At 54.8% G+C, this 26,498-nt stretch overlaps 2 protein-coding genes across 2 annotated transcripts in view; one reads left to right on the top strand and one right to left on the bottom strand.

Annotated features, from left to right (window-relative positions):
* Positions 1-288: 288 nt before the first annotated feature.
* Positions 289-3,111, bottom strand: LOC135971532 (uncharacterized). Its single transcript, XM_065547210.2, has 2 exons — positions 3,052-3,111; positions 289-2,959 (listed from the first exon to the last, which is right to left on the bottom strand). The coding sequence occupies exons 1-2, from the start codon at positions 3,109-3,111 to the stop codon at positions 2,039-2,041; spliced, it is 981 nt and encodes a 326-aa protein (XP_065403282.1). The 3' UTR covers positions 289-2,038.
* Positions 3,112-3,178: 67 nt separating this feature from the next.
* The window catches only part of GFPT2 (glutamine-fructose-6-phosphate transaminase 2), a 54,333-nt gene continuing 31,013 nt past the window's right edge, over positions 3,179-26,498 (top strand). Inside the window, exons 1-5 of the mRNA XM_005558807.5 lie at positions 3,179-3,282; positions 17,623-17,730; positions 19,611-19,709; positions 20,231-20,356; positions 26,277-26,335. Coding sequence (XP_005558864.1) covers positions 3,276-3,282; positions 17,623-17,730; positions 19,611-19,709; positions 20,231-20,356; positions 26,277-26,335 — 399 coding nt within the window. The 5' untranslated portion in view covers positions 3,179-3,275. The remainder of the gene's footprint in view (positions 3,283-17,622; positions 17,731-19,610; positions 19,710-20,230; positions 20,357-26,276; positions 26,336-26,498) is intronic.

Genomic DNA, 26,498 nt, shown 5'->3' with positions numbered 1-26,498 from the left:
TCCTGGAAAGTGTGGCTGGGGCCGGCCGTGGAGAGCAGCATGGGCAGTGGACACTGGAACCGTGAGGAGCAGACTCCACACCCGGCTCCCCCTGTAAGCACAGGTATGGGGTCCAGCTGAGAGAGGCACCTAGGCATGGCCCTGCATCTTCCCTCCTTCAAAAGGGCCAAGCCTGGGCCCCCTGATCCAGACCAGGCCTCCTTTCCGGGCTGCCACCGGCTTCCTGCCTAACCACTCCCCTGGGCTTCAGACTTTAGTTCCACCATGATCAAAGAGTCAGGACTCTACTTGGTTGCAAATGACAGAAGTGACTTGAGAGTACCCCAAGCAAAGATGAGAATTTATTGAGCTCTGATACTGAGAAGTCCAGGAATAAATCCTGGTTTCAGATCTGGCTGAATCCAGGGGCTGTGATGTGTATCATCTCCATCCTCGATCCATCTGCCTTGCTCCGATTGCTCCACTGTTCAATGGCCTCTCTCCACCCCACTGCAAAAGTGATGAGAAGGTCCCCAGCATCATCAGGACATCCTCCTACCGGCCACACCACTCAGGAGAGGATAAGCCATCCTTTTTATTTTAAAAAAATTATTTTGTAGAGACAAGGTCTTAATATGTTGTCTGGGCTGATCAAGCAGGTCCTTCTGCCTCCTGAGTAGCTGAGGCTACAGGCACATGCCATCACACCTGGGTTTTTGTTTTGCTTTGAGACAGTTGCTCTGTCGCCCAGGCTGGAGTGTAGTGGTGCAATTTCGGCTCACTTCAGCCTCCACCTCCCAGTTTCAAGCCATTCTCGTGCCTCAGCCTCTCGAGTAGCTGGAACTACAGGTGCACATTACCACACCCAGCTGATTTTTGTGTTTTTAGTAGAAACGGGTTTTGCTGTGTTGCCCAGGCTGGTCTCGAACTCCTGGGCTCAAGCCAGCCCAAAAGATCTCAAACTTTTGCCCCTGCAAAGTGCTGGGATTACAGGCCTGGGCCCTTGCGCCCAGCGCGCCTGGCTGTTTGGTTTTTTCTTTTCTTTTCTTTCCCTTTTTTTTTTTTTTTTTTTTTTTTTTACTCTTTGTAAAGATGGATCTCTCTGTTGTTGCCCAGGCTGGTTTCCAGCTTCTGGCCTCAAGCGATTCTCCCGCCTCGGCCTCCCAAGGTGCTGGGATGAAGACCCAAGCCACTGTGCCAGGCAAGCTCACCTTTTCTGCTGGTTTCCCTCACGTGCTGAAGCAAGTTGTCAACGTCCCAGCCTGGGCCACATGCTGACCTCTGAACCACTGCCCAGGCTATGTGGCCAGGCCCAGGCCATCAACCTCCCAAATGACTCTCAGAGAGCTGGTACTCCAAGCAGGAGTGATGCTCAGCCAGCAGCTGCTGCAGATGCATCCACGGGGGTGGTAGTGTGCACTCATGCCATTCCTTACCATGGGGCTGTGACTCCTCCAAGAGGATGAAGGACAGATTTGGACGCTGTTAGGACCCCAGGGCTACTGGGTTCCTGGTGCTAGCAAGACAAGGTGATGACATCACCCTGTCCCCACCTCAGTTACAACAGTGGAGGCCAGTCTGGGTCAAACAACCTGATCTCCACATTCAAGTTCTAGCCCTCACCCAGGGGACCTTTGCACCGTCTGCAGCTCCCTCCTTCCTGGCTTCGCTAGGCTCTGGACCACCTGCACCAGCGCAGCCCTGCCCAGTCCCAGGCAGAGCCTGGCACCCTCTCCGCTACTGGCCCAGCCCCCTCCCTGTATCCTACCTGGAATTTTTAGCTCTCCGTGTAACCATGAGCTTAGTGTCTAATTCCCCTTCACTTGTAAGTGCCAGGAGGGCAGGGCCAGATCTGTTCTCTTTCATCAGTAAGTCTCTAGTACCCACACCCTGACAGGCGTGAAGTGGGTACTTAGGAATGAGAGAAGGAAGGAAGGAAAGCCAGCCTGCATAGTGGAGGGTTGCGGGCAAACGCGGCGGCTCCTGAATCGCTCTGAGATATCCCAACAACACGACTCGCCCAAGCCCCCTCCTTCACTGGCGTGGAGCCTCAGTTTTCTCAACCCTCCAATGGCACAACCTCCTTCCCCCAGGGCTTGCAGAGTCGCGGTGAAATTAAGTCAGAAGAATGCTCGAGACGAGATGTAAAAATCTTTTTTTTTTTTTTTTTTTTTTTTTTCACGACTGAGGAGGATCTGTTTAAAATTTCATGATTTTCTTTTAAGAAAAGAAAAACTGCTTCAAAGTGCACAAACCTTGGGCCGGTTCTCGTGGCCTTCCTCGGGAGACGAGGGGCCCAGAGTGCAGGGGGAAGGGGAGGGCGGCCGGGAACCAGGGCGGAGAAAGGCGGGCCTCGGTGCCTCACCGGAGGCCGGATTCCGACCTCAGGCGTGGGAACCCCCGGGGCCCTCGCGGGCCTGCAGCGCAGGACGATCTCCGGGAGCAGCTGGGCGCGGGTGGGGTCGGGGCTTCCTGGGGCGCCTCCAGCTTCGTTCACAACTGCGGAACCCTCGCCTCCAAGTTCGGGCTCTGCGGTAAATCCCAGGTTCGAAGTCTGCCCCCGCCGCGGCGGTCCGGTCTTGGCAGAGTCCTTTTCTGCCTCCGGGAGCCTCCGTTTCCCACCTCTCCGCCCAGCCCGGGAGTTCTCTCCGTGCAGGGTGAGGCCCAGGCCCAGCGTTTCGCGGAGCTCTGAAGCAAGCCCGTCACCCAGATGGGAGCGCGGCGGGGCCAGCGGCTCACGCGGGTTTCCGGGGCTGGCGAGCGGTGCCGGACCCCCGCTCTGCGCCGTGCACAGACCGTCTGACTTCTCAGCACCCTCGACTGAGAAGGCAGCTCCCCGGTAGCCCGTTTCAGAGATGGGAACGCGGAGGCACAGCGCGATCCGGCCTGCCCGGCTTCCACGCCTATCCGTGGCTGAGTCGGGGTCCCAACTCGGGCGGCCGGTGGCCCGAAGCCCCCTCCGGGACCTGCGCCCAGCGCCCTCGCCTTACAGGCCGGACCCGCGCCCGGGAGCCGCCCCTCCGCCCCTCCGCCCCTCCCTGGCTCCTGGGGGCCGGGGCCCGCCGTTGTCACGACAACCGGGGGCCAATGGGAGCAGGCAGGCGGGGGAGGCCCCGCCCCGTTCCCGCCCATTCCCCGCCCCCGTCCCCGCCCCCCTCGGAGGGCTCCGGGTTATAAGCGCTGGCGGCCGCGCGGCGGGAGCTGGAGCCCGCGGAGCGCACGGAGCCCACGGAGTCGCCCCAGCGTCCGAACAGGCAGCGCCCCGGAGCCGCGGCGGAACCCGAGAAGCAGCCACGATGTGCGGTGAGTGCCGCGCCCGCCCGAGCCGCCTCCTCCGCGCCGCCCGCGGGTCCCGGCGCCGCAGCCTCCGCCCGCGAGCAGCCGCCGAGGACCTGGCTGGGGGCGCCGAGCTGCCCGGGCCGCACCGAGGGGCTGTGGTCGGCCGGGCCTGCTGCCCCTCACCCGCGTTCCCGAGTGGCTGTCTCGGAGGTGTGGGCGGGGGATGCCCAACCCGACTCCCGGTCTCGGACATAGTGAGGGGACCGAGGCCCGCTGCCCACGGAGGGGAGTGACGTGGTCGGGTCCGGCCTGGACCCCGTAACGGAGGGGTCCCCACCCCGTGCCCACCGAGGCCGCTGGCCTCCACTCCTCCAGTCGCCCACAGAGGCGGCCACGGGCAGCCGGCGCAGCCCGGGTGCGGGGCGCCCATCCCGGTCAGCCCGCCGCGCCCACCGAGGGGAGGACAGGCGACCCCGCCCCGCCGTCCCCCCAGCCCGCCGGGTCGCCCCCGCGGCGTCAGCGCGCTCAGCAGGGCCTGCGCGTCCTCCTCGCGACCCCAAAGGAACCTCTGGTGCCTGGAAGGGTTGGTGCCGTGTTGCCCCCTCTTTGCGCGGGGAAGAGGCAGCCGCTGCCGGAGCCTCGGCCCGAAGCTACGAGAGGGAGTCCGGGGCGGGGAGCGGGGCCGGGCGTCCGATGCCCGCGGCGGGCGGGCGCTGTCCTGCGTGGCTGCGGGACCGTGGGGAGGGCGGCCGCGGCCGGGAACGGAGCGCACATCTGCAATTCTTTACTCTCCTGGCTGGGCCGCCTCCGCTGGCCGGGAGAGAGCCGGGAACTTCTGCTGGGACAAAAGGTCACTGTGCTTTTTTTTTTTTTTCCTTGAGTAGGATTCAGTTACCCATTCCAGCCGCCTGTGGCTGGGGGACCTGCAGGAACTTCTGAAGCCATGAAAGGCCTCTCTCTGCCTTTGCTGAGGGCCGGGGTGGGGTGCGCCCGCGGTGAGCCTGGCCGAGGTCTGTGCAGGCCTTGTTTGGGAGGCCAGCCGCTCAGCAGAAGGGAACGACCTACGGCGGAGCGGGCAGCCTGCTTCGGGTTGCAGCCTCACCCTGGCTGAACGGGCATCCGTTGAAATTCCTGAGCCCTCGGCTAAAATCTCGTACTCCCAGACGCCATTCGCCATGTGTAGAGCCACCTTTGGGTGTTTCTGGGGACAGAGATGAGGCAAAGGTGGCAGTTTTGCCAGATGTCCAAGCCCTGGGGGTTCCAAACCTCCCAGTGTGGCATTCAAGACCCTTGACCAAAGCTGGTGGCCTTGGAACCAGACTTGTGCAGGAGACCCTTGAACCAGGAGGGTCTGCCCCCCGGCACCAGAGGCTCTCCTTCCCCTTCCTTTTTGAATGCTCCTCTGCCCCCACTGCCACCCCTGCCTGTCATCCTCCTTTCTACTGGCATCTGGCTTTTTCCCAAGTCTCTGTGAGCTTTGGGGGGGCTCTACCTCCTCCAGCTCACAACATCACAAGCGTGTTTGTTCTGCTTCTTAGAGGGTCACACACACGTTGTCTCCTAGGGAAAGGTTGAGCTTGGGGTGTGACCACCTGTGTCCTCAGATCTTCTGGTACTGACTTGTGCTTGTATGTGAGAAGGAGCTTGAGGTCCCCAAAGGACACCCAGGGCTCAGGAGTGGCTGCGGTCCATGGGGATGCCCACTCGGAGCCAGAATCAAAGAGTGTGTGCTGGGTTAGGTGCCTTCTCAGAATTCCCAGATTTGCTGATCTGGGCCTGGGGGCAGGGTGGGGGAAGTGGGGAGGGCACAGCTCAGCAGGAAGTCCTGGACTCCCTGCATGAGAAACTTATTTCCTTTTCAAGAACATCAGGAGAAGGTTTCACCTTGGTGCCAATGTGTCGTTAACATCTCTGACACTTGCTAAGTATCCTTTGCACAGGGGAAGCCATTCCTGGCTCAGAGCAGGCAGTAGCAGCTGGCTAGAATTGAATACATTGGTCTGTTTTGGGGGAATGATGGTCTGAGTATGTTTGACAAGTGATACTGATTTTCCTTTTATGGTTGTTTTGTTTTGGCATGAATTCATTTAAATTTTTGAAAATTTAATCAATTTCTACAGAAAAAAAAAAGTAGTGATTATGCTGTTAGTACAAGGATACTGCAAGAATCGTGAAGATGCTCCTAGAAAGAACCAGATAAGCTCTTCACTTTACGCTGGGGAAGCTGAGGCCCTGCCAAGTCTGTGCACACCTGGCGTCTGAGCAGTCCTCGGGTCTCAGATCCTTTGGGCCATTCCCACAGGGGCGGAGACCTACGGCCCTTCCTTATCACTTGGCGATGACACCGCTGAGATTATGTCTTGCTGTCCTTTATCCTGCTGCTTCTTTCACGGGAAGCCAGGACTCAGCAGTAGTTGATCCTCTGCAAACAGCAGATGATTCTCAAAAACGTTCAGTGCACTGAGAATTTAGCTGAAATGACACTCTGAAAGTTGCTGGCATTTTGCTGACTTTCTGCGCCAGAAAATTTATTTCCTCCCTCTCTCCCTCCTTTCCTTCCTTTTTCATTCAGCCACTAGTGGAAATGCCCTGTGTTTTCCAGGCCTTGGGGGACTCGAAGATCTCATGGGTGTGGTCCTCCCCTGAAAGAAGGGGCAGGTGAGCCACAGGGCCAGTCCAGAGACTGGTCACCAGTAGGGACGGGATGCCGATCGGGGCAGCGCTGCTGTGGAGGGAGGACCTTGAGCACGGGCTACAGCCTGGTGGAGTACTGGCCGAACCGGGAAGGCAGACATCTTTTTGTTTGGGTCATGGGGTTTTAACCTTTTCCTATGTTAGTTACCAACGTACAAAACTGGGGGATTTCACATACGTAGGTGGGAGTTTTGGCTTCTCTTGATAAAATCTGAAGATGAGCAACCCTGAGTCCTTATTTCCAAATAGCGCCTGGGTGACCCCTTGGGTGATGGACGCAAACTCCTCTGTTCTCCCAGTCCTTCCCAGCTGCTTCACTCACTGATGGGACTCTGCACAACAGAGGCAGGAGCTGACTTTCCTAGGAAGAAAGGGAGGGACCTGGGGCAGTGCCACAAGGGCCCAGACACAAGCACAAGCTCTGCAGAGAGGAGGGGGTGGCGGGCACGCTGGGCTGGGGCACAGCATGAGCCAGGGCATGGCAGCAGGGACCAGGAATGCCTGGGGATTTGGCGGGAAGGATTTGTGCTTCCCATCCGCGAATTTTTAAACCGTCCCTGTGCTTCCCATACTGCACTGAGTAATCCGTGAGGGAGAAAAAAGAAAAAAACCACAATCACTGTGAAGAATTGGAGAATCTTTAGTTCTTGCCAGAAGGTGAAGCCCTTGCCTTGACGTCACCATCTTTTGTCCTGGTTGGTGCGGTGGTCTCCACGGGCTGCTGTAACAAATGACCGCAGACTTGCTGATTTGAAACAACAGAAATGTATTCTCTCACAGTACTGGAGGCCACAGGTCCAGAATCGGTTTTACCAGGCCAGATCAAGGTACCTCCAGGGCTGCGTATTCTCTCACAGTACTGGAGGCCACAGGTCCAGAATCGGTTTTACCGGGCCAGATCAAGGTACCTCCAGGGCTGTGCCTCCTCCAGAGGCTCCAGGGAGAATCCGTCGCCGGCCTCTCCCAGCTCCTGGGGCTGCCACATTCCTTGGCTTGTGGCTGTGTTGCTCCAGGCTCTGTGCTGGCTGCAGCCGTCCACTGTCTCCTCAGGAGTTTCCCAAGTTCAGAAAAACCTTCTTTTTATATCTTTATGGTGTAGCGTCAGTAAACAGTGCTTTTCAATTGAGAGATTATTTTTGTATCTAGCAAAATTAGTTTATTAAGAGAGATTAATTTGAGATTATATGTTTGAGAGAAAATTTTGAAAATGAATTCCACAATAAAACAACTGAACTATTTAGGTATTTTATTTTTATTTTTAGAGGCAGAGTCTCACTCTGTTACCCAGGCTGGGATGCAGTGGGGCAGTCATGGCTCACTGCATCCTTGAACTCCTGGGCTCAAGCCATCCTCCCACTTTGGCCTACCAAAGTGCTGGGATTACAGGCATGAGCCACTATACCTGTCCCCTTCTTTTCTTAAGTTTTTTTTTCTTTTAATTAAATTTTAGAGTATATGTCACTTCCCCCTTTGTTTTTGGTGAAACTGTAAGAATGAAAGGGACACTAGCAACTTTTCTATTAAAAAATAGAAATGGCTGGGCACAGGGACTCATGCATGTAATCCCAGCACTTCCAGAGGCCAAGGCAGGCGGATCATGAGGTCAGGAGATCGAGACCATCCTGACCAACCCCGTGTCTACTAAAATACAAAAAATTAGCCAGGTGTGGTGGCGCACATCTGTAGTCCTAGCTACTTGGGAGGCTGAGGCAGGAGAATTGCTTGAACCCGGGAGGCAGAGGTTGCAGTGAGCCGAGATCGCACCACTGCACTCCAGCCTGGTGACAGAGCAAGACTCTGTCTCAAAAAAAGAAAAAAAAAAAAGAAATGTCCTGTCCGGGTGACCGCAGGAAGCGGAGTCTGTTATCTCATGGATTCCAATGGTGAGGTTACTTTAACCCCTGGAAGAGGCCTGGGGCAGGCTAGGGCTGTCTCCAGGGGAGCCAAGTCCCCTTTTCACCCTGAGCCAGGTGCTGGGTCTGCTCAGGGCCCCCGCCAGGCCCACAGGTTCCTCTGCCTTTCTGAAAGAGCCTGGCGTGGGATCACATGCATGCACAGCACCTCCAGCTTTGATCTTGTTTCTGCGAGGAGGTGGCAGGAATTGTCATCCCCACCTCACCAAGTGACTTTTCCTAGTGTATGAGAATGAGGGCTGGATGGTCAGAGAGGCCACAGCTTCTCAGCAGCCCTAGCCCAAGGCCCAGGGGACTCCCCACACCTGTGGGCCTCTCCCAGGACAGTGGACCTGTCCCTCTTCCCCCAACACACACAGGCAGGCCTAGGCACACACGTGCACACGCTCGGGAATTTTATGAGACTCATTGAGGCACATGTTCAACTTGGCCATACTCTTCTGTGGAGACAGGAAGTAATGCAGTTTGGGACCTGGGATATTATCTAATCTCTAGGAGGCTCATGGACTGCAAAGGTCAGTCCCTTCAGTTCTGAGAAGCACCAGATGGAGGGAGAAAGACAGACTCTCTGAGGGGAGAGTCCCGGCCTGGGTGGGTGGTGACATAGCTCCCCAGAGCCAGCCTCTCCTGTGTGGGGCACTGGCTGGGCCTCTCCCTGGAACGGTCTCCTCACTCACAGTGAGGGCTGGGCTTTCGCTGGGAAGCCTGTGCTTGGAAAGTTGGAGAGATTTTTCAAAACAGCATCACCAGAATCAGAACAGGGGCCCAACCTGGCTGCTGCGAAGTGGAGTCTTCCCCACCCCTCAGGCCGCAAACCCTTCCTCCCTCCACCACCACCCCCCACCCCCTACCCCCCACCCCCACCCCCACCCCCCACCCCCGACCAGCCCCCCCGCCCCCCGCCCTCAGCACTCCGGGGGGTGTAAAGAAAATCCCAGGAATTCAGTGCCCCGGTGCGGGTGACCTTCTGGCTGGGTGTCCAGGGAATGTCACCTCCCTGCGCTGGTCATTGTCATTATCTGTCACTTGGGGGTTGAACCCTGAGCTTCAGAGGCCCCTGCCCGTGTGCTCCTTCGTGGTGTCTTTGCTCCTGACTTCCTGTGTGATCTCTCGGGCCTTGTACAGAGGAAGTGCTGGAAGCCCCAGGTCATAGCAGTGAGCCGGGCCAAAGGGTCTACAGTCTCCTCTCGGAGGGCTCATGACAAGTCCTTCTGGAATCCCATTGAGTTTTTCTTGGTCCCTCTCCCTTTGGGACCTTTCCCGGTTCATTTTGTCTATCAGTTTTGAGGATAGGGCCCTGAAAGACTGTCTGGAAGCTCTGGGTGGGTGACCGCAGGGGACATGACCAAGCTGGGTGGTGGGGCCAGGGCAGCCTCTGCCCCCAGACCGGGCCTTTCTCCAAGCCACCTGGGCTCTCCTGCCGGTGGGAAGGATGCTTGGCCCAGGGCCATCTTTGTAGGGGTTGCAAAGTGTTCCCTTTATTTAAAAAGAACTCCAGGCTCCTGTATCTGGGACTTTCCATGAAGCCTGATTTTCAGGCCCTCCTGCCTTCAGCTCTCCTGGCCTCTCAATCCCAACCCTCTGCAGGCTCCTGGGAACCCGAAGGCCCCTCCCTGCCCAGCCCCTCTGGGCGCTCAGCATCCGCCACCTGGCTGAGTCCATCCCCTGTCAGTTCAGTGTGAGAAATAAGACTGCTCCCAGGTTTGCTAGGCCTGATGTCTGTTCCCTCTCAGTTCTGCGAGATTTCCAAGCTAAGAAGAGTAACAGAAAGGGGAGGACTTTCCCCTAAAGAAGTTTGGTGTCATTTGCTGCTCCGTTCTCAGCTCACTTAAAATCCTGTCGCCTGCCGGTGATGCCTACGCCACGGGCAGCCCTGGGAGTGGAGGCCAGGAAAAAGCAGTAGATCAAGGCAGGAAGTGACAGAGGCCTTGGAAAGGGGGCGGAAAGATGGAAAAGGGGTTCAGAGGAGGGAAAGATCTTCATTTGGGGTAGGGGGTTGGAGGAGGCATCACATGTGCATAGGCCTGGGAACCCGAGAGGCACACGCACTGGGCTGAGGGCACCCTGCGGGAGTGGGACCCAGAGGGCGGACACTGCAGGATGGCATGGGAAGCAAGGCGGGCTCAGGCCAGACAGCAGGAGGGGCTGACTTCAGGCGGTGGTCCCCCGGGGCAGAGAGGACGAGAGAGGGACGTAGCTGGAACGTGCCTTGCCGTGGTCACCGAGACCCTCGTGGGGAGGGGGCCGAATAGGAAGAAAAAGGTGGAGTTGGAAGCTGGACTGTCGTGTGGTGGGGTTTGGCTCTCAGGGGGCAGCACCTGTCCTGGACCCATCTGGTGCTAGGCGGGCATCTCCCCCGAAGCCAGGGACCCTCTGTGTGAGCCATGTCTCTCTCCTTGGGGTAGGTTTCTGTGCTGATTGTGGGGGCGTGGGGGTAGAAGTGGTGAGCCCAGGCTTGCAGTCAGGCAGACCTGGCTGTGAACTACTCAAGTCTTTGGAGGTGGAGCCTCAGATGCCATCTCTATCCCTAGGAACCACAGTTCCTTGGCACAGGATGTCGTGAGGATTAGAAGAGGTGAGGTTTGGGAAGGGTTGGCATGTGGGGAGCCCCTGTAGATGGTGGTCTACCCTGCAGGCCACGCAGCAGGGTGCTGGGGGCCTTCCCTAGGTCCTGGCTCATTTGATTAGAAGGCTGTCCTCATGCTGGTTCTGGGATCCTCACGGTGCACGGGGCCGGGGGTGTTGCGGGGGACGTAAGCCTCTGTGTTTGAATGTCTTGGGGTTAACTGAGAGCTCTGGTGGCGCCGTGCTCCCATTGTAAGGGGCTGGCACTCAGGGACCTCCTTTCTTTGTGTCCCTCTTGTCCTTGCTGTGGGTCCCAGCGAGCAGAGCTGCTTGTGCTTGGCGGAGGGTGGCTGTCTCAGGCCCAGCGCAAAGGCTACCTTCTCTGGCATTCCTCCACCTGTTCATTTATTCGTTCACTCAACATGGATTTATTGAGCACCTAAGATGTGCCAGGCCCTAGGCCAGGTGCTCAGGACTCAGCAATGGATGAGACAGATGTGGTCCCATCCTCCAGAAGGTTACAATCCAGCGGGGAGCCGAAGAAAAACACAAGGAAGCAAGTGCTGCGTCGAAAAACCAGGGCTATGTGGCTGGAAAAGGCGGCGGGAAAGGCTCGCATAGGGAACCTGTGTGCTAAAACCTGCAGAATGGGTCAGAGCCACCTTTGCAAAGAGCTAGCAAGAGCCAGCTTTGCAAAGAGCTGTCTACTCCCACCCCAGCGGGAAGCCCTTTCCCACCTCCTCTGCGGGCTTGGGAGGTCCCTGTGCATCCCTGTCCTTCTCTGGAGCCCTCAGTGAGGCCCCCTGCTGGGTCCATCCCGGTAGCTTGCAGCACCCAGTACAGCAATGCGGCCTCGTGGGCCTGACAACTATTTACAGATGAATTAAATCTTGATCAAGCCACAGCCAAGTAACACATTTGGTTTAACCATTATTTCCCCAGGCAGAAGGCCAAGATGAAATGACAGTAAATGGTACTATTTCCCCCTTGGTTTTATTGAATGATAATCTCTCAAGGGATAACTTCTCAAGCTCCTTGCCCTGTGGCAGGCACTATTGTAGCCATCACCCTTGTTTCACTGACAGGGAAACTGAGGTCCGAACGTTCAGTGACTTGCTGGAGGCTGCACCAAAATCAAGGGGTGGAGCTGGGGTTCGAGGTGGGTTCCAGCACTGGCCATGGCCTCTGTGCTTCTGGCTGTGCCTTGGCTGGTGAATGGCAGTGGCAGGGAGGAAGCCAACCCAGGTGGGTGGCCCTGGGCTGGTGTTTTTAAGGCTGGGGCATGTGCTCAGGTAGCCCTTTCTTACAGCCCTCGTATGGCTGTTGTTCTTCAGGGGAGTGGAACTGGGGACCAGCTAAGTCAGGTGGGCCCAGCCCTGCTGGAGAGGTCGACGGGCAAGAGGGCCTGGCCAGGTCAGGGCTGGCGTCCCCTGCAGAGGGAAGGGCCGTTGTGGTCCTGGTGCTTCGGACATGCCAGGAGGGTTAGAGCACTGGTGGAAAGCAGAACCAGACGGAGGTCTGGCCTGGCCGGGGTCCCAGGTGCTGCGTGATTACTCCTCCTGTCCCCAGAAGCTCTCGGGTCCCCTTCACCGGAGTGCCGGTGCCACAGGAAATCAGGGTGAACCAGGCAGGTCTGTGTCGTGTACACCACTGTCCAAACAGCTGGTCCATGTCAACCCTCAGGCCTTAGCTAGGACATCTCCCGGTGGATGGAATGAAGTCTTGGCCTATTTAGACATTATCTGGCATCTAGATAATGATGATGTTCTCTCCACCACCTCATTCACGTAGGGGCACATGTCACGTATTATACTGGCACACGGTGAAACGTCTTAACCGTATAAAGAGGACGCGTGCAGTGGAAAGGAAGTTTCTGCTCGACGTCCAGTGACCTCAGAGGCTACCACGGACGGCCCTCTGGGCGGGTGCCCTTCTAGAAATGCTGCATGCTCCTCCCCCAACCCTTGCATAATTTACTCATGTTCTGCAAGCTTCTTTTCCCCTTGACACATCTTGGAGATGTACGTTGCCTTCCAAGAGAATGCCAGCTTTCCCTTGCTCTGTTGAGAGCTGCCTCCAAAAGGCCCTGCTGTGTGGCTGCACTGTCTCTTGCCCGGCCCCTGCCAGACGTCAGGCTGTCGCTAGTCTTTGACAACCACAAGAGCCCTGAGCAGCCATCCTCACACGTGTGCACACACATCTCCGCGAAGACGTCCGCTGGATACCTTCCTAGAAGCCCAACAGCTCTGGTCCACAGATGTGTACTTTTTTAATTTTGAGAGATTGCCAAATTGCCTTCCAAAGAGGGTATGCAGATTTAAACTCTCACTGTCAAACTGTTTGATCTTTACCGACCTCATAGGTTTTAAAAAAATGGATTCTCATCGTAGCTCTTATTTATGGATGGAAGGAATTCCAAAAGGGAATTCTGATGTAAACAGCAGGAGAAATTCCTGGGAAAGGAGCTTCATTTTATTTTGTGTTTTATTTTTAAAGAATCAGAGCACAGTGTGAATGCTGTTTTATTCACTTGAGTGCAGTAGAGTGCAGGGAGGATCCAGCCAAGAGGATGAGCTGCAAAAGGAAAGAAACAGAGCTTCCTTCATGAAAGAAACGACTGAAGAGATGTCACTATGCAAGAGGGCTTGTGGGGAAAATGAGATTTATGCGTTCTTGCGCAAAGACGGTGAAAACCGCTCCTTGGCCACTTTTCTCACTGCAGTGAACTGCCATGCTGTGCCTGGGTACGGACCCAGCGGGTGGTCCTGAGGACAAGGACCCCTTACACCCCTGCTGCCGTCCAGGAGGCTGTCGTGGGTCCGAAAGTCAGAGGCGCCTTGCGGAGCCTGCCGAACGTTCTCGCCTGACGTGCGTGCGGGAGTGAAGCCTGGCTGGGAGGCAGGGGAGCTGCAGGGGGGAGATGCAGAGCTGACTCATGAAGCACTCGGGAACATCACTCAGATGCAAAACCTTTTCAGAGTTGGCAGTGGGTACATTTTTGAACCTTTGTGTCATCTGTGATGTCTGCTTCCCTTAGGGTGGTACAGGTATAATTCTAGAACGTTCCCAGCCAGGATGCCAGGAAAGTTTAGTGTAAAAGACTCCAACAAAAATTGTATTGAGTTGTTCCCTCCCTCGCTTAACTGTGGTCTTTACATTGACCAGAATTGGACCATGTGCCCACAGGGAATTTTCTGGTTGTTTGTTTCTTTCTTTCTTTCTTTTTTGGTTTTTGTTTTTGAGATGGAGTCTCTCTCTGTCACCCAGGCTGGAGTACAGTGGCGCGATCTCAGCTCACTGCAACCACTGCCTCCCGAGTTCGAGAGATTCTCCTGCCTCAGCCTCCTGAGTAGCTGGGATTACAGGTGTGCACCACCACACCCAGCTAATTTTTTTATTTTTTTTAGTTCAGACAGGGTTTCATCATGTTGGCCAGGCTGGTCTTGAACTCCTGACCTCGTGATCTGCCCAGCTTGGCCTCCCAAAGTGCTAGGATTACAGGCGTGAGCCACTGTGCCGGCCTCTGGTTGTTTTTAGAAGAATTAATGTTATGAAAATTTCACCAAGGCTGGGCACGGTGGCTTATGCCTATAATCCCAGCACTTTGTGAGGCCAAGGCTGTGGGGATAGCTTGGGCCTGGGAGTTCGAGGTTGCAGTGAACTGAGATCACACCACTGCACTCCAGCCTAGGCAACAGAGCGAGACCCTGTCTCAAAAAGGAAAAAATATTTCACCTAAACATGAATGGTGATAATTGCACAACTCTGAATATACTAAACCACTGAATTGCATGCTTTAGATGGGAGTATGCTATGGTACATGACTTATATCTCAAGGAAGCTGTTAAAAATTTTTAATTGACATTCAAAGATGTATTACTCCATTTTCATGCTGCTGTTAAAGACATGCCCAAGACTGGGCAATTTACAAAAGAAAAAGGTTTAATGGACTCACAGTTCCACATGGCTGGGGAGGCCTCACAGTCACGACGAAGGTGAAAGGCAGGTCTCACGGGGCGGCAGACAAGAGAAGAGAGTTTGTGCAGGGAAGCTCCCCTTTATAAAACCATCGGATCTCGTGAGACTTACTCACTCTCACGAGAACTGCACGGGAAAGATCCACCCCCGTGATTCAGTTACCTCCTAGCACTGGGGAATTGTAGGAGCTGCAATTCAAGATGAGATTTGGGTGGGGAGACAGTGAAACCATATCAAAAAATAACTATCTTTTTAAAAACTAAGGTGGCAAAAGTACCTCCCATGCCCAGAGGTTTGGGGGCTGTCGTGTGAGCCTCTGGAACCATAAATAGCAGCAGCAGCCCTGTGCAGCCCTCGCTGGGGGCACTTCGGCCCTGCCGGAGAAGGGCCTGAACTGCACACACAGCCCTTACATTCAGCTCCTCTCACCTGACCTAAAGACGGCGAGGAGGACAAAAATAGCCTACCGAGAAAATTGCCCTTGGCAGATTTTAAAAGAAAACGCACAGAAAGCACAGTGTACATATTTTTATATATAAATCCCCTACCTTAGTGCATGTGTGTAAACGTATCCTGTGTCCAGTGGCTTTCAGGAAGCATGTTAAGTATAATTTATAGTACTATTTAATTTTATTGCCTATTTTTGACTGTTTGTAGATTAATTAAGTTTATATGATGGGACCTTGCTCACAGTTCAGGAATATAACATTCATTTCATTGAGGTTTAATCATTTATTCAGATGCAGCGTATTGACATGAATCTGATCTTTCAACGACCAGAGATGTTCCAGGTGGTTTTGTGTATAATCACGGTCAACTCTCCGTTATCTGTGGGCAGGTTGTCCTCTCTGTGGGCAGGTTGTCCTCTCTGTGGGCAGGTTGTCCTCTCCGAGGTTCACCTCTGGAAGCATTTCAATCCTGATCAGATCTTTCTCTCATCCCAGCAAAACATAGTTGGGAAAATAAACCTTCTTGTAACCCTCGTGGCCTCCATCCCAGGGCACTGGCCAGTGGGTAGGAATGTTTAAGTCCTGAGTTGGGGATTCTTGGTTCCACTGTGGCTCTGGACAAGTCACAGGCTCCCCTGTGGCTCTGGTCTAGAAGTTAAGAGGAGGGCCATGGACTAGCCTCAGAGGCTGTTTGGGACCTGGTGGCCCAGTGCCCGGCCCACAGGGCGTTCTCCGTAAGGCGAGTTGCCTTTGTGGTCTGAGAGTTTGTGTTCCCCCGTCATTGTCTGCTGAAATCCTCACCTGCATGGCGATGTCACTAGGTGGGGCCTTGGGGAGGTGAATGGGTCATGGGGACAGGGGCCTCACAAATGGGAGGAGTGCCCTTATTTAAAAACTGCGGGGCCGGGCGCGGGGGCTCACTCCTGTCATCCCAGCACTTTGGGAGACCAAGGAGGGTGGATCACGAGGTCGGGAGATCAAGATCATCCTGGCTAACATGGTGAAACCCCGTCTCTACTAAAAATACAAAAAATATTAGCTGGGCGTGGTGTTGGGCGCCTGTAGTCCCAGCTACTCGGGAGGCTGAGGCAGGGGAATGGTGTGAACCCGGGAGGCGGAGCTTGCAGTGAGCCGAGATCGCACCACTGCACTCCAGCCTGGGCCACAGAGCGAGACTCCGTCTCAAAAAAATAAAACCTCCAGAGAGACCCCCGCCCCTTCCACCATACGAGGTTGGAATGAGAAGTCACTGTGAGGAATGGGCCCTCACCAGACACTGAGTCTGCCGGCACCTTGATCTTGGACTTCTCAGCCTCCAGAACTGTGAAAATAGATGTCTGTGGCTTATAACCCAGGCCGTCTGTGGTATTTTGTTACAGCAGCCCAAGCCGACTAGGACAGTTACTGTGAATATGCCTGAAACCCAGTGACGTTTCTATGACCCGCACTGTTGCCTCCCTCCGTGGATGTGGATACACACTCATCACATATTCTGCTCCACATGTGAACAGGACTGGGTGCCAACACACAGTGAGGAACACAAAGATAGAAGCACCAGCCTGCGCCCTCGGTGGGCACTGTGGGTAACCCATGATGTGAGAGCACTGAGGTGGCCAGAGCCAGGAGCACACCCGCCCAGGGCGGGGGCTGGAGCTGAGCTTTGAGGTGGGCAGGCTTTCCTAAACAGTGGGAGAGAGGATGAAAGGACAGAGCGATGATGGGATGGGGATGGGGTATGCACAGGGCAGGAGAGAGGAGATCAAGGATCTGTCATCACGATTGAGGAGTGCAGGAATCTGGAAGGCGGAACCAACACCACAACGGCTAACTTTCTATTTGGAAAAATATTATCTTGAAATACGAATACAGAAAGTCAAGTGGAACAAAATCTTCTTGACTCAGGCCTACCTTGAACATAAGGATTCTGCAGGGGCCAAGGGGCATGAGATGGTTTTGTTCTTGCTGTCGTAAAAGTAGTGCTTTTTAAATTTTGAGACAGAGTCTAGCTCTGTTGCCAGACTGGAGTGCTGTGGCACGATCTCGGCTCACTGCAACCTCCAGCTCCCTGGTTCAAGCAATTTTCCTGCCTCAGCCTCCCAAGTAGCTGGGATTAGAGGCACGCGCCACCACGCCCAGATAATTTTTGTATTTTTAGTAGAGATGGGGTTTCACCATGTTGGCCAGGCTGGTCTCGAACTCCTGACCTCAGGTGATTCACTCATCTCGGCCTCCCAAAGTGCTGGAATGACAGGTGTGAGCCACCGCTCCCAGGCTCACGTAGTGCTTATTTAAGGCCAAGCTCCAGCCTTACGGAGAAGGGGACCGTGGAAGCAAAGTCCCTGGCGCCCGTCCCATCTGCCCCAGGGGCTGCCGTCACTTCCTGCGGCGCTCCTAGGTGTGTGCGCGGCAAACCGGGCAGTGCGTGGAGGTGGGGACTTCCGGATGTCCCAAGGTGGTCGAGTTTCATGGCTACCTTTTCTCTTATGGACTTTGCCACACTGAAAGCTGCCTCCTGCAAGTGCAGCATAGGATGAGTTCTCCGCAGTGAAACTGCCAGCCCGAGACACGTGACATAGACTTTCTGGGGGTCACAGAGGGAAGAAGGGGCACGCCGTTCTTCAGCTGTGCCGGGGAGGGGCACACCCACCTCCGTAAGCCCCTGGGAGCGCTTTGTGATGCCACCTTGGTGCATCCCCACAAGCGTCTTCTTCCAAACACGAGCTGAGTATTTTCTGAATGCGCCATTTTTTTTTCTCTCGGAACAGGAATCTTTGCCTACATGAACTACAGAGTCCCCCGGACCAGGAAGGAGATCTTTGAAACCCTCATCAAGGGCCTGCAGCGGCTGGAGTACAGAGGCTATGACTCGGCAGGTGGGTCTGCGGCCGCCCGCCTTGTGGCTGGGGACGGGGCTCCGCTGCTCTGGGCTCACCCATGTCCTCTGCAGGGGGGTGTACAACCTGGGCATTTTTCTGCTACTTTTTAACGTCTCTTGTCAATATAAAAATAACACTTGTCCGTTAAAGAAATTAGAAAACCGTAGACAAATAGAAGGAAGGAACAAGGGTAAAAAACCCCAGAAAACCCCCTTCATCAGAAGTCCCCCATCAGGAAGCAGAGAGGGTAGGAAGCCGCAGTCACGCCGCGTGAGTACGTCCAGGATGGCTGCCCTGCAGCGCACGGTGACGGACCTGAATGACACTGTATTGTGCACATACAAATTTGCCAAAAGGGTAGTTTTTTATTTTTATCTCTCAGGCTGGAGTACAGTTCCAAGAAATTGGCTCCCTGCAGTCTCAGACTCTGGGCTCAGGCGACCCTCAGCCTCCTCAGCAGCTGGGACTACAGGCACACACCACCACACCCAGTTAATTTTTTGATTTTGTAGAGATGAGGTCTCACTGTGTTGCCCGGCGTAGCCTCAAGTGATCCTCCTGCCTCTGCCTCCCAAAGCACTGAGGTTATAGGTGTGAGCCAGTGAGCCCAGCCAAGAGGGTAGAGCGTGTGCTAAGTCCTCTTATCACACACAAAACAATACATAAAGAGGGCAGGAGGAGACGCTCGGAGGTGATAGGTTGATGGCATAGACTGCGGTGATGGTTTCCCGGGGGCATGTGGGCCTCCAAGCTCATCAAGTGTAAACGTTGAGTGTGCACAGCTTTGCGCTTGCCAGGCCTACCTCAGTGAGGTGGCTTCATTAAACAAGGACCCGACCCCCAGTCGTTGGGTCCCCCCTCTGGTCGCTCTTGTCTGTTGGGGTGGTCTGTGGTGGAGAGTGGAAGAGGTGTTGTACATCAATATTTGCATATTTACAAAAAATATGCAATTTTGTAATTTTATTTTCTTCTCTTTTCACTTAGCATTTCTATGATCCTAAACTCTTTCATTCTTTTTTTTTTTTTTTTTTTGAGATGGAGTCTCGCTCTGTCACCCAGGCTGGAGTGCAGTGACGCTGTCTCGGCTCACTGCAAACTCCACCTCCCGGGTTCAAGTGATTCTCCTGCCTCAGCCTCCCAAATAGCTGGGATTTTGGGTGCCCACCACCATACCTGGCTAATTTTTGTACTTTTAGTAGAATCGGGGTTTCACCATGTTGGCCAGGATGGTCTTGATCTCTTGACCTCGTGATCCACCTGCTTTGGCCTCCCAAAGTGCTGGGATTATAGGTGTGAGCCACCGTGCCCGGCCGATCCTAAAGTCTTTCTAAGTAGGTTTCTAAGTGGCTACACAGCGCTGCACCGGGTGGCTGCCTCAGAGTTCAGGCCTCCACTCACTACAGAGGTGGATGTTTAGTCTGTTGACCCTGTTTGATTATGCAGCCCGAGGAGAAAGGGGGATCCCAATTATTTTAGATCCCCGTTGACTCTTATGATAGACGATGGGAAAAACACTGACTAACGCAGTGGAAATGCAACGAAAATGTCACAATGTGGGGAGCCCTTGGGATGAATGCCCTGCCTGGGCCCATTGCCCTCAGCCGAGGGCCTGGTAGCACCTGCAGTGGGGAAGCGTCCCGAGGGGCTCACCCTGGGCAGGAGCGGGGCTGGGGGCAGCTGCGGCCCGGGAGGAGGCAGGAGCTTCTCCACTTGCTGTTAAGCCTCTTTCAAAGTAGATTTCCTGAAAACTGTCCAGCTCTCCAACCCGCCGTAAACAGACAGCCCGGGGCACGCAGCCCTGGCCCTGTGGAGCACTTGTGCTAAGTGTGTGAGAAAAAGCTTAAGTTCCAATATAACAAATAATGTCTACATCACAGGTGTGGCCATCGATGGGAATAATGATGACGTCAAAGAAAGACACATTCAGCTGGTCAAGAAACGGGGCAAAGTCAAGGCTCTCGATGAAGAACTCTACAGTAAGTGGAGGGCCTCGGAGCGGGAGGAGCCAGTGCGGCACCCGCCGCTTTCCAGGACTGTGTTCCAACAGCGTCGGACGCTGGAGATTTTCACTTGTCCCGGCTCAGATACACAGAAGGAGGGTTAAGCCCATGCTGTAAAACCGGGCTTCGCAGGGTGTGGGATGTTTTATTTTAGGTGGTGGCAGCACGGGGATAATTTTTTTAAGTGTTAATAGTTATATATAGTAGTTACTTTAATTCTGGCAAATGATACTGCTTTTGTGTTTATGGTAGGGATATATCATTTTCTTTTTAAAGCAAGTTTATTTCTGTGAAGAAGAGAGCTAAGCTACAGACAAGTAGTAAATAATCCTCAGCATGGGCGGTGTGTGGGCCTGTGTGGACTCCCGGGGTGGGAGCCGGGGGGGAGGTGCCGTCGGTGTGGGTGATGTGACTTGGTAATGACACCAGGTTACCCTCACAGTCCTGGGCCAAGGCTTGTGGTTCAAGTGTGGCAAACTGATTTTCTTTTCATTTAGAACAAGACAGCATGGACTTAAAAGTGGAGTTTGAGACACACTTCGGCATTGCCCACACGCGCTGGGCCACCCACGGAGTCCCCAGTGCTGTCAATAGCCACCCCCAGCGCTCGGACAAAGGCAACGGTACGTGGCATGCTTTCCCGTCCCCACGGTTCCACCTCACCCTGAGCTGTGTCAGGGCCAGTGCCCACCAAAGCAGGTTCCACGCCCACTTCTGACTTCCCAGCCTGCTTCGTCTTCCCAAGAGAATGCGGATGACCCCTCTCCCAGAGATCCGCCAGTGGCCTGGACCTCAGTCAGGAGGCAGGCAGCCTGGTCCAGGGCGGTGCTGGCCTCCCAGGAGTGCACAGGAAAACCGTGGCACTTAACCAGGAGAGCTGCTGGCTCCTTGGAACCCAGCCCATACGTGGGACGAGGCCGTGTGCGGGACTGAGGGGTCTGGGCACTCTTCCTCCCCAAGCGACGGAAATGTTGCAGAAGGCTGTGCCCTTCAGGGAAGGATGGGTTCTGTCCTTATGCAGCTAAACCCATCTCTTCCCCGCGGAATGGTCCAGGTGAGGGCAGGGGCTGTGCTGATCTCGATTGATGCCTGATGCACGGTGGGCCCCAGCAGGAAACCTCAGCGCCAGAGGCTTAGGGTTTGGAGAAGTAGGGGCTGCAGCCGGAAGCCGAGGGCTCTTCCCAGGTGGAGAGCCCTCAACTCACCTTGATTCATGTTTTGTTTTGTTTTTTTTTTTGAGACGGAGTCTCGCTCTGTCGCCCAGGCTGGAGCACAGTGGCCGGATCTCAGCTCACTGCAAGCTCCGCCTCCCGGGTTTACGCCATTCTCCTGCCTCAGCCTCCCGAGTAGCTGGGACTACAGGCGCCCGCCACCTCGCCTGGCTAGGTTTTTGTATTTTTTAGTAGAGACGGGGTTTCACCGGGTTAGCCAGGATGGTCTCAATCTCCTGACCTCGTGATCCGCCCTCCTTGGCCTCCCAAAGTGCTGGGATTACAGGCTTGAGCCACCGCGCCCGGCCTGCTTCATGTTTTTAAAAATTGAGAATCACTGTGCATAAAAGTCCAGACTTCTGGCATCCCTTGAAAAACTGGAGGATCTGGAAACACTGAGCTGATGGTGAGTTGGAGCACCACGGGTTGGCAAAGGGCCAAGGTCGCTGCAACTGCTGTCCTTGGTGGGTTTCAGGCTCTCCTGTTCGCCCAGTCACCCCCTCAGGCCAGCTCACAGGTCTGTGTCACTTGCCTGGGGCCCCAGGATGATTTTCCACGCGCGATTCTTTTAAATGACACCCTTGCCCCCTCTCACGGGGGAAAGACTGGTAGGTCTGCACCTCCTGGTGGCTGCCCTCAGGGGTCTGTGGTCAGTCCCAGGGCGCCGGGTCCCCTGCAGTGGGCGTGGAGTGGGAGAGAGGATCTAATCCCTGTCTCCTCCCAGGCCTCCAAGGGCAGGCCGGAGTCTAAGATATAACCTGGGCCTTCCAGGGGGTCCCCCACTCTAGGTGAGTCCTGGTCTGGTCACAACCCCCTGAAGCCCCCAACCTGGACATGCCAAGCGAGGGTGTACAGCATAGAGAGTGATTTCTGAAGTCAGCCGGACCCCCCAACCCAAGACATCCCGTGGCATCGTGTAAGTTCGTGCCAAGCCTGATGTTAGATAGGACCAAATACATCAGAGCAGTTACACGGAGCTTATTAGCAGGCACTAAGCCTTGGCACTTGACGGGTCCCTCTGCGGTTAATCCTGGTGGAAGCCAGGCCACAGGAGAGTAGCACCAGCCTGCTTGGTGCCCCCTACCCACTGCAGATTAGTGGTTCTCCGAGGCAGTGTAACTGGGCAGGATGGGCAGGCACCCCCCCCCCATCCGCAGAAAGAACAGTGGTGCTGCTTCTCCCCAGAGCACTCTGCAGGGTCAGCAGCTCACCCTGCCCAGTTTGGAAGGGAAGGTGTCCCCCAGAGAACGGAAGGAGAGCCCCGTCCACCCCGCTCAGCAGAGCAGCCTGGTGGTATCACAGGGGCCAGGGCTACTCACGCAGGCGTCCACGTGGTCAGAGTCTTGAGGGAGTGAGGTTTTTGCTGGGGCCTGTTCCTTGGTTCTGGCTCACCCCCTGAACCTTAGGGCGTTTCATCACTGAGGCACACACCCTGTATCCAGGAGGAGGACAGCAGACCCCATGGTGCTGAGGACCTAGAATGTACATTTGGCCAGAGCCCAGGTCAGACGCAGAAGCTGGTCCCTGGAGCGGTCACGCTGGCCGAGAAAACACTGCACCCAGACCAAGTGCCCTGAGGTGTTGCCACTTCAGCCACAGTGTTCTGCCCTCCTGAGTGATAAAAGGAACCTCGTTGGAAAATCCCCCACTTCGGTGCAGACAGTGATTCTCACTGTGTCCCCAAAGCAGGGAGGCTCCAAGGAGACCCACCTCCAAGGAGACACCCAAACTTGGACACTCCAGCCCTGACTCAGGATGAGTAATTGAAAAGGAAACAACAGGGCAATAAGCAAAGATTTATAAAATTTCTTTGACAATTCAGCAGTGATAGCTGAAGAGCATGCTTTTAAGGAAGTCTGAACACCCAGCAGCTACACTGCACACCCAGCAGCTACACTGCACACCCAGCAGCTACACTGCACACGCAGCAGCTACACTGCACACCCAGCAGCTACACTGCACACCCAGCAGCTACACTGCACACGCAGCAGCTACACTGAACACCCAGCAGCTACACTGCACACCCAGCAGCTACACTGCACACCCAGCAGCTACACTGAACACGCAGCAGCTACACTGCACACCCAGCAGCTACACTGCACACCCAGCAGCTACACTGCACACCCAGCAGCTACGCTGAACACCCAGCAGCTACGCTGCACACGCAGCAGCTACGCTGCACACGCAGCAGCTACGCTGCACACGCAGCAGCTACGCTGCACACCCAGCAGCTACGCTGCACACGCAGCAGCTACGCTGCACACCCAGCAGCTACGCTGCACACGCAGCAGCTACGCTGAACACCCAGCAGCTACGCTGAACACGCAGCAGCTACACTGAACACCCAGCAACTACACTGCACAGGGAAATGACACAAAGATTTTGCAAAGACAACATGGATTCTAGGAAACAAATTAATGATAGGATCATAGACTGAGATGAAAGAAAGTGTGACAGAATTAAGAGAATAATGTAAAGAAACAATATCACCGGCCAGGCACTGTGGCTCACGCCTGTAATCCCAGCACTTTGGGAGGCCGAGGCGGGTGGATCACGAGGTCAGGAGATGGAGACCATCCTGGCTACCACAGTGAAACCCCGTCTCTACTAAAAATACAAAAAATTAGCCGGGCGAGGTGGCAGCGCCTGTGGTCCCAGCTGCTGGGGAGGCTGAGGCAGGAGAATGGCATGAACCTGGGAGGCGGAGCTTGTAGTGAGCTGAGATGGCACCACTGCACTCCAGCCTGGGCGACAGAGTGAGACTCTGCCTCAAAAAAAAAAAAAAAAACCAGTATCACCAAAGATACTAAACAAAATGGAGAAGGGGATGGAGGTGGAGCCAGTTAATATGGAGAAGGGGATGGATGTGGAGCCAGTTAATATGGAGAAGGGGATGGAGGTGGAGCCAGTTAATATGGAGAAGGGGATGGATGTGGAGCCAGTTAATATGGAGAAGGGGATGGATGTGGAGCCAGTTAATATGGAGAAGGGAATGGAGGTGGAGCCAGTTAATATGGAGAAGGGAATGGAGGTGGAGCCAGTTAATATGGAGAAGGGGATGGAGGTGGAGCCAGTTAATATGGAGAAGGGGATGGAGGTGGAGCCAGTTAATATGGGTGACTGGTGTGCACAAGAAGCGATCAGAACACAGAGCAGTGAAAATTAAATAAATGAAAAACAGAGCTGAGCTGTGGTCAGCACATCTGTTGAAACTGGGCTTTTCTTATTTAAGCCCTCCCATTTTTTAGTGTGACCTCACATAAACAAACAATACGATTTTTTTAAATAGAGGAAATCATGGTGAGAATAAAGAAAAAGAATAATGGAAAAGATTTTTTAAAATGCTGTGGGAGAAATCTTTCCTGAAATAAAGGAAAACTTGAGTAGAGATTCAAAGAGGGGATCAAAAATAGTCAATAGGCCAGGTGTGGTGGCTCAAGCCTGTAATTCCAGCACTTTGGGAGGCCGAGGTGAGTGGATCACCTGAGGTCAGGAGTTCGAGACCAGCCTGGCCAACATGTGGAAACCCCGTCTCTACTAACAAAATACAAAGATTAGCCAGACGTGGTGGTGGACACCTGTAATTCCAGCCACTCGGGAGGCTGAGGCCAGAGAATTGCTTGAACCCCGGGAGGCTGTGGTTGCAGTGAGCCAAGGTCATGTCACTGCATTCCAGCCTGGGCGACAGAGTGAGAGTCCATCTCAAAAAGTAATAATAATAAATAAGACTTCACAGCGATGCTTTGAAAAAAAAGTAGTCAATATTTATGAAGCATATCCAACATCTAGACACCTCCTGGTGGAATTATTGAACCTTAAGGGCAATAGGGAATCTTTATGTCCTCTAGGAGGAGAGGAAAACGGGGCTACGTGCCCAGAAAAATTATCAGGCTGGCCTTGGACCCTTCCCTCAAGGCCCTCATACCCCTGCTCTTTATTGAGAAAATGCAGTGGGGTGGAGGCAGACATCCCTCACCGCAGCCCACCCCGCTCCGGCCCGTCCCGGGTCAGCGGGAGTGCTCCCTGTGCAGGAAACCACCGTGAGGGGTCAGCGGGAGTGCTCCCTGTGCAGGAAACCACTGTGAGGGGTCAGCGGGGGTGCTCCCTGTGCAGGAAACCACTGTGAGGGGTCAGCGGGGGTGCTCCCTGTGCAGGAAACCACCTTGAGGGGTCAGCGGGAGTGCTCCCTGTGCAGGAAACCCCCGTGAGGGGTCAGTGGGGGTGCTCCCTGTGCAGGAAACCACCCGTGAGGGGTCAGCGGGGGTGCTCCCTGTGCAGGAAACCACCCGTGAGGGGTCAGCGGGAGTGCTCCCTGTGCAGGAAACCACCCGTGAGGGGTCAGCGGGAGTGCTCCCTGTGCAGGAAACCACCCGTGAGGGGTCAGCGGGAGTGCTCCCTGTGCAGGAAACCACCGTGAGGGGTCAGTGGGAGTGCTCCCTGTGCAGGAAACCACCGTGAGGGGTCAGCGGGGGTGCTCCCTGTGCAGGAAACCACCGTGAGGGGTCAGCGGGGGTGCTCCCTGTGCAGGAAACCACCCGTGAGGGGTCAGCGGGAGTGCTCCCTGTGCAGGAAACCACCCGTGAGGGGTCAGCGGGAGTGCTCCCTGTGCAGGAAACCACCCGTGAGGGGTCAGCGGGAGTGCTCCCTGTGCAGGAAACCACCGTGAGGGGTCAGCGGGAGTGCTACCTGTGCAGGAAACCACCCGTGAGTGCGAGTGCAGCAGGCCTGGGGGAGGTGGGAGAAGCTGCAGCCGGCAAATCCTGCTGTGCAGGAATGTGGCTGAGCCTGGGGATGCCAGAACTTCTGGGATTTTTCCCCCAAGGAAACCAGGATTTTAAAGTGAACCCTCAGAATTTTAAAAACTCAAATATTTTTACAACACAGTGTGGGTCCAATAAAGCACGGGCTGGACTGTTCTTTGCGACCTCTTTGTGCCTAAAGCCAGTTGAGACTGCCTGGAATCATTTCTGGAATGAAGCGTTCATCATCCCCATGGGACATGCACCCCAAAGCCTGTTTGATACAATAGTAGCACACAGAGGAGAGCACGCTGCACGGTCAGGCTGGTGGCTGCTGGTCACTGAACCACTGAACGAAGGATGTGTATCTCCTCGGGTTCCCACTGTAGCAGCCGCTGCCCTAGACATCCCTGGTGCTAATCTCCAGTTCCATTGTAGCAGACATCAGTGCTAATCACTGTAAACAAAGTGTGCTTAACAGAAGTCTTGAGGCCTGGAGTTTGCCGAGAGTTCTCAAGCCTTGAAATCATCTCTCTTCACATCTGACGTGAACTTCCTTCCCAATAGCATTTCTCTCCTAACTTCTTTTTCAGAATTTGTTGTCATCCACAATGGGATCATCACAAATTACAAAGATCTGAGGAAATTTCTGGTAAGATGCTTCCCCCAGGTGATGTCTCAATCTGGTGGGATTGGTCTCCCCAGAAACTTTACAACCAGCTCATTCCCTTGCGGAAACCAGTGTGGGAACTGAGCCTCACACTCAGCCACGTCACTGTGTTGAGCAGGAACCTCTGCCTCGGCTGAGCCAGGCC

The sequence above is a fragment of the Macaca fascicularis genome, chromosome 6 (genome assembly GCF_037993035.2).
Source record: "Macaca fascicularis isolate 582-1 chromosome 6, T2T-MFA8v1.1".
NCBI lineage: Eukaryota > Metazoa > Chordata > Mammalia > Primates > Cercopithecidae > Macaca > Macaca fascicularis.
The sequence above is the reverse complement of the archived record's forward strand: the minus strand, read 5'-3'. Positions and strand labels throughout refer to the sequence as shown.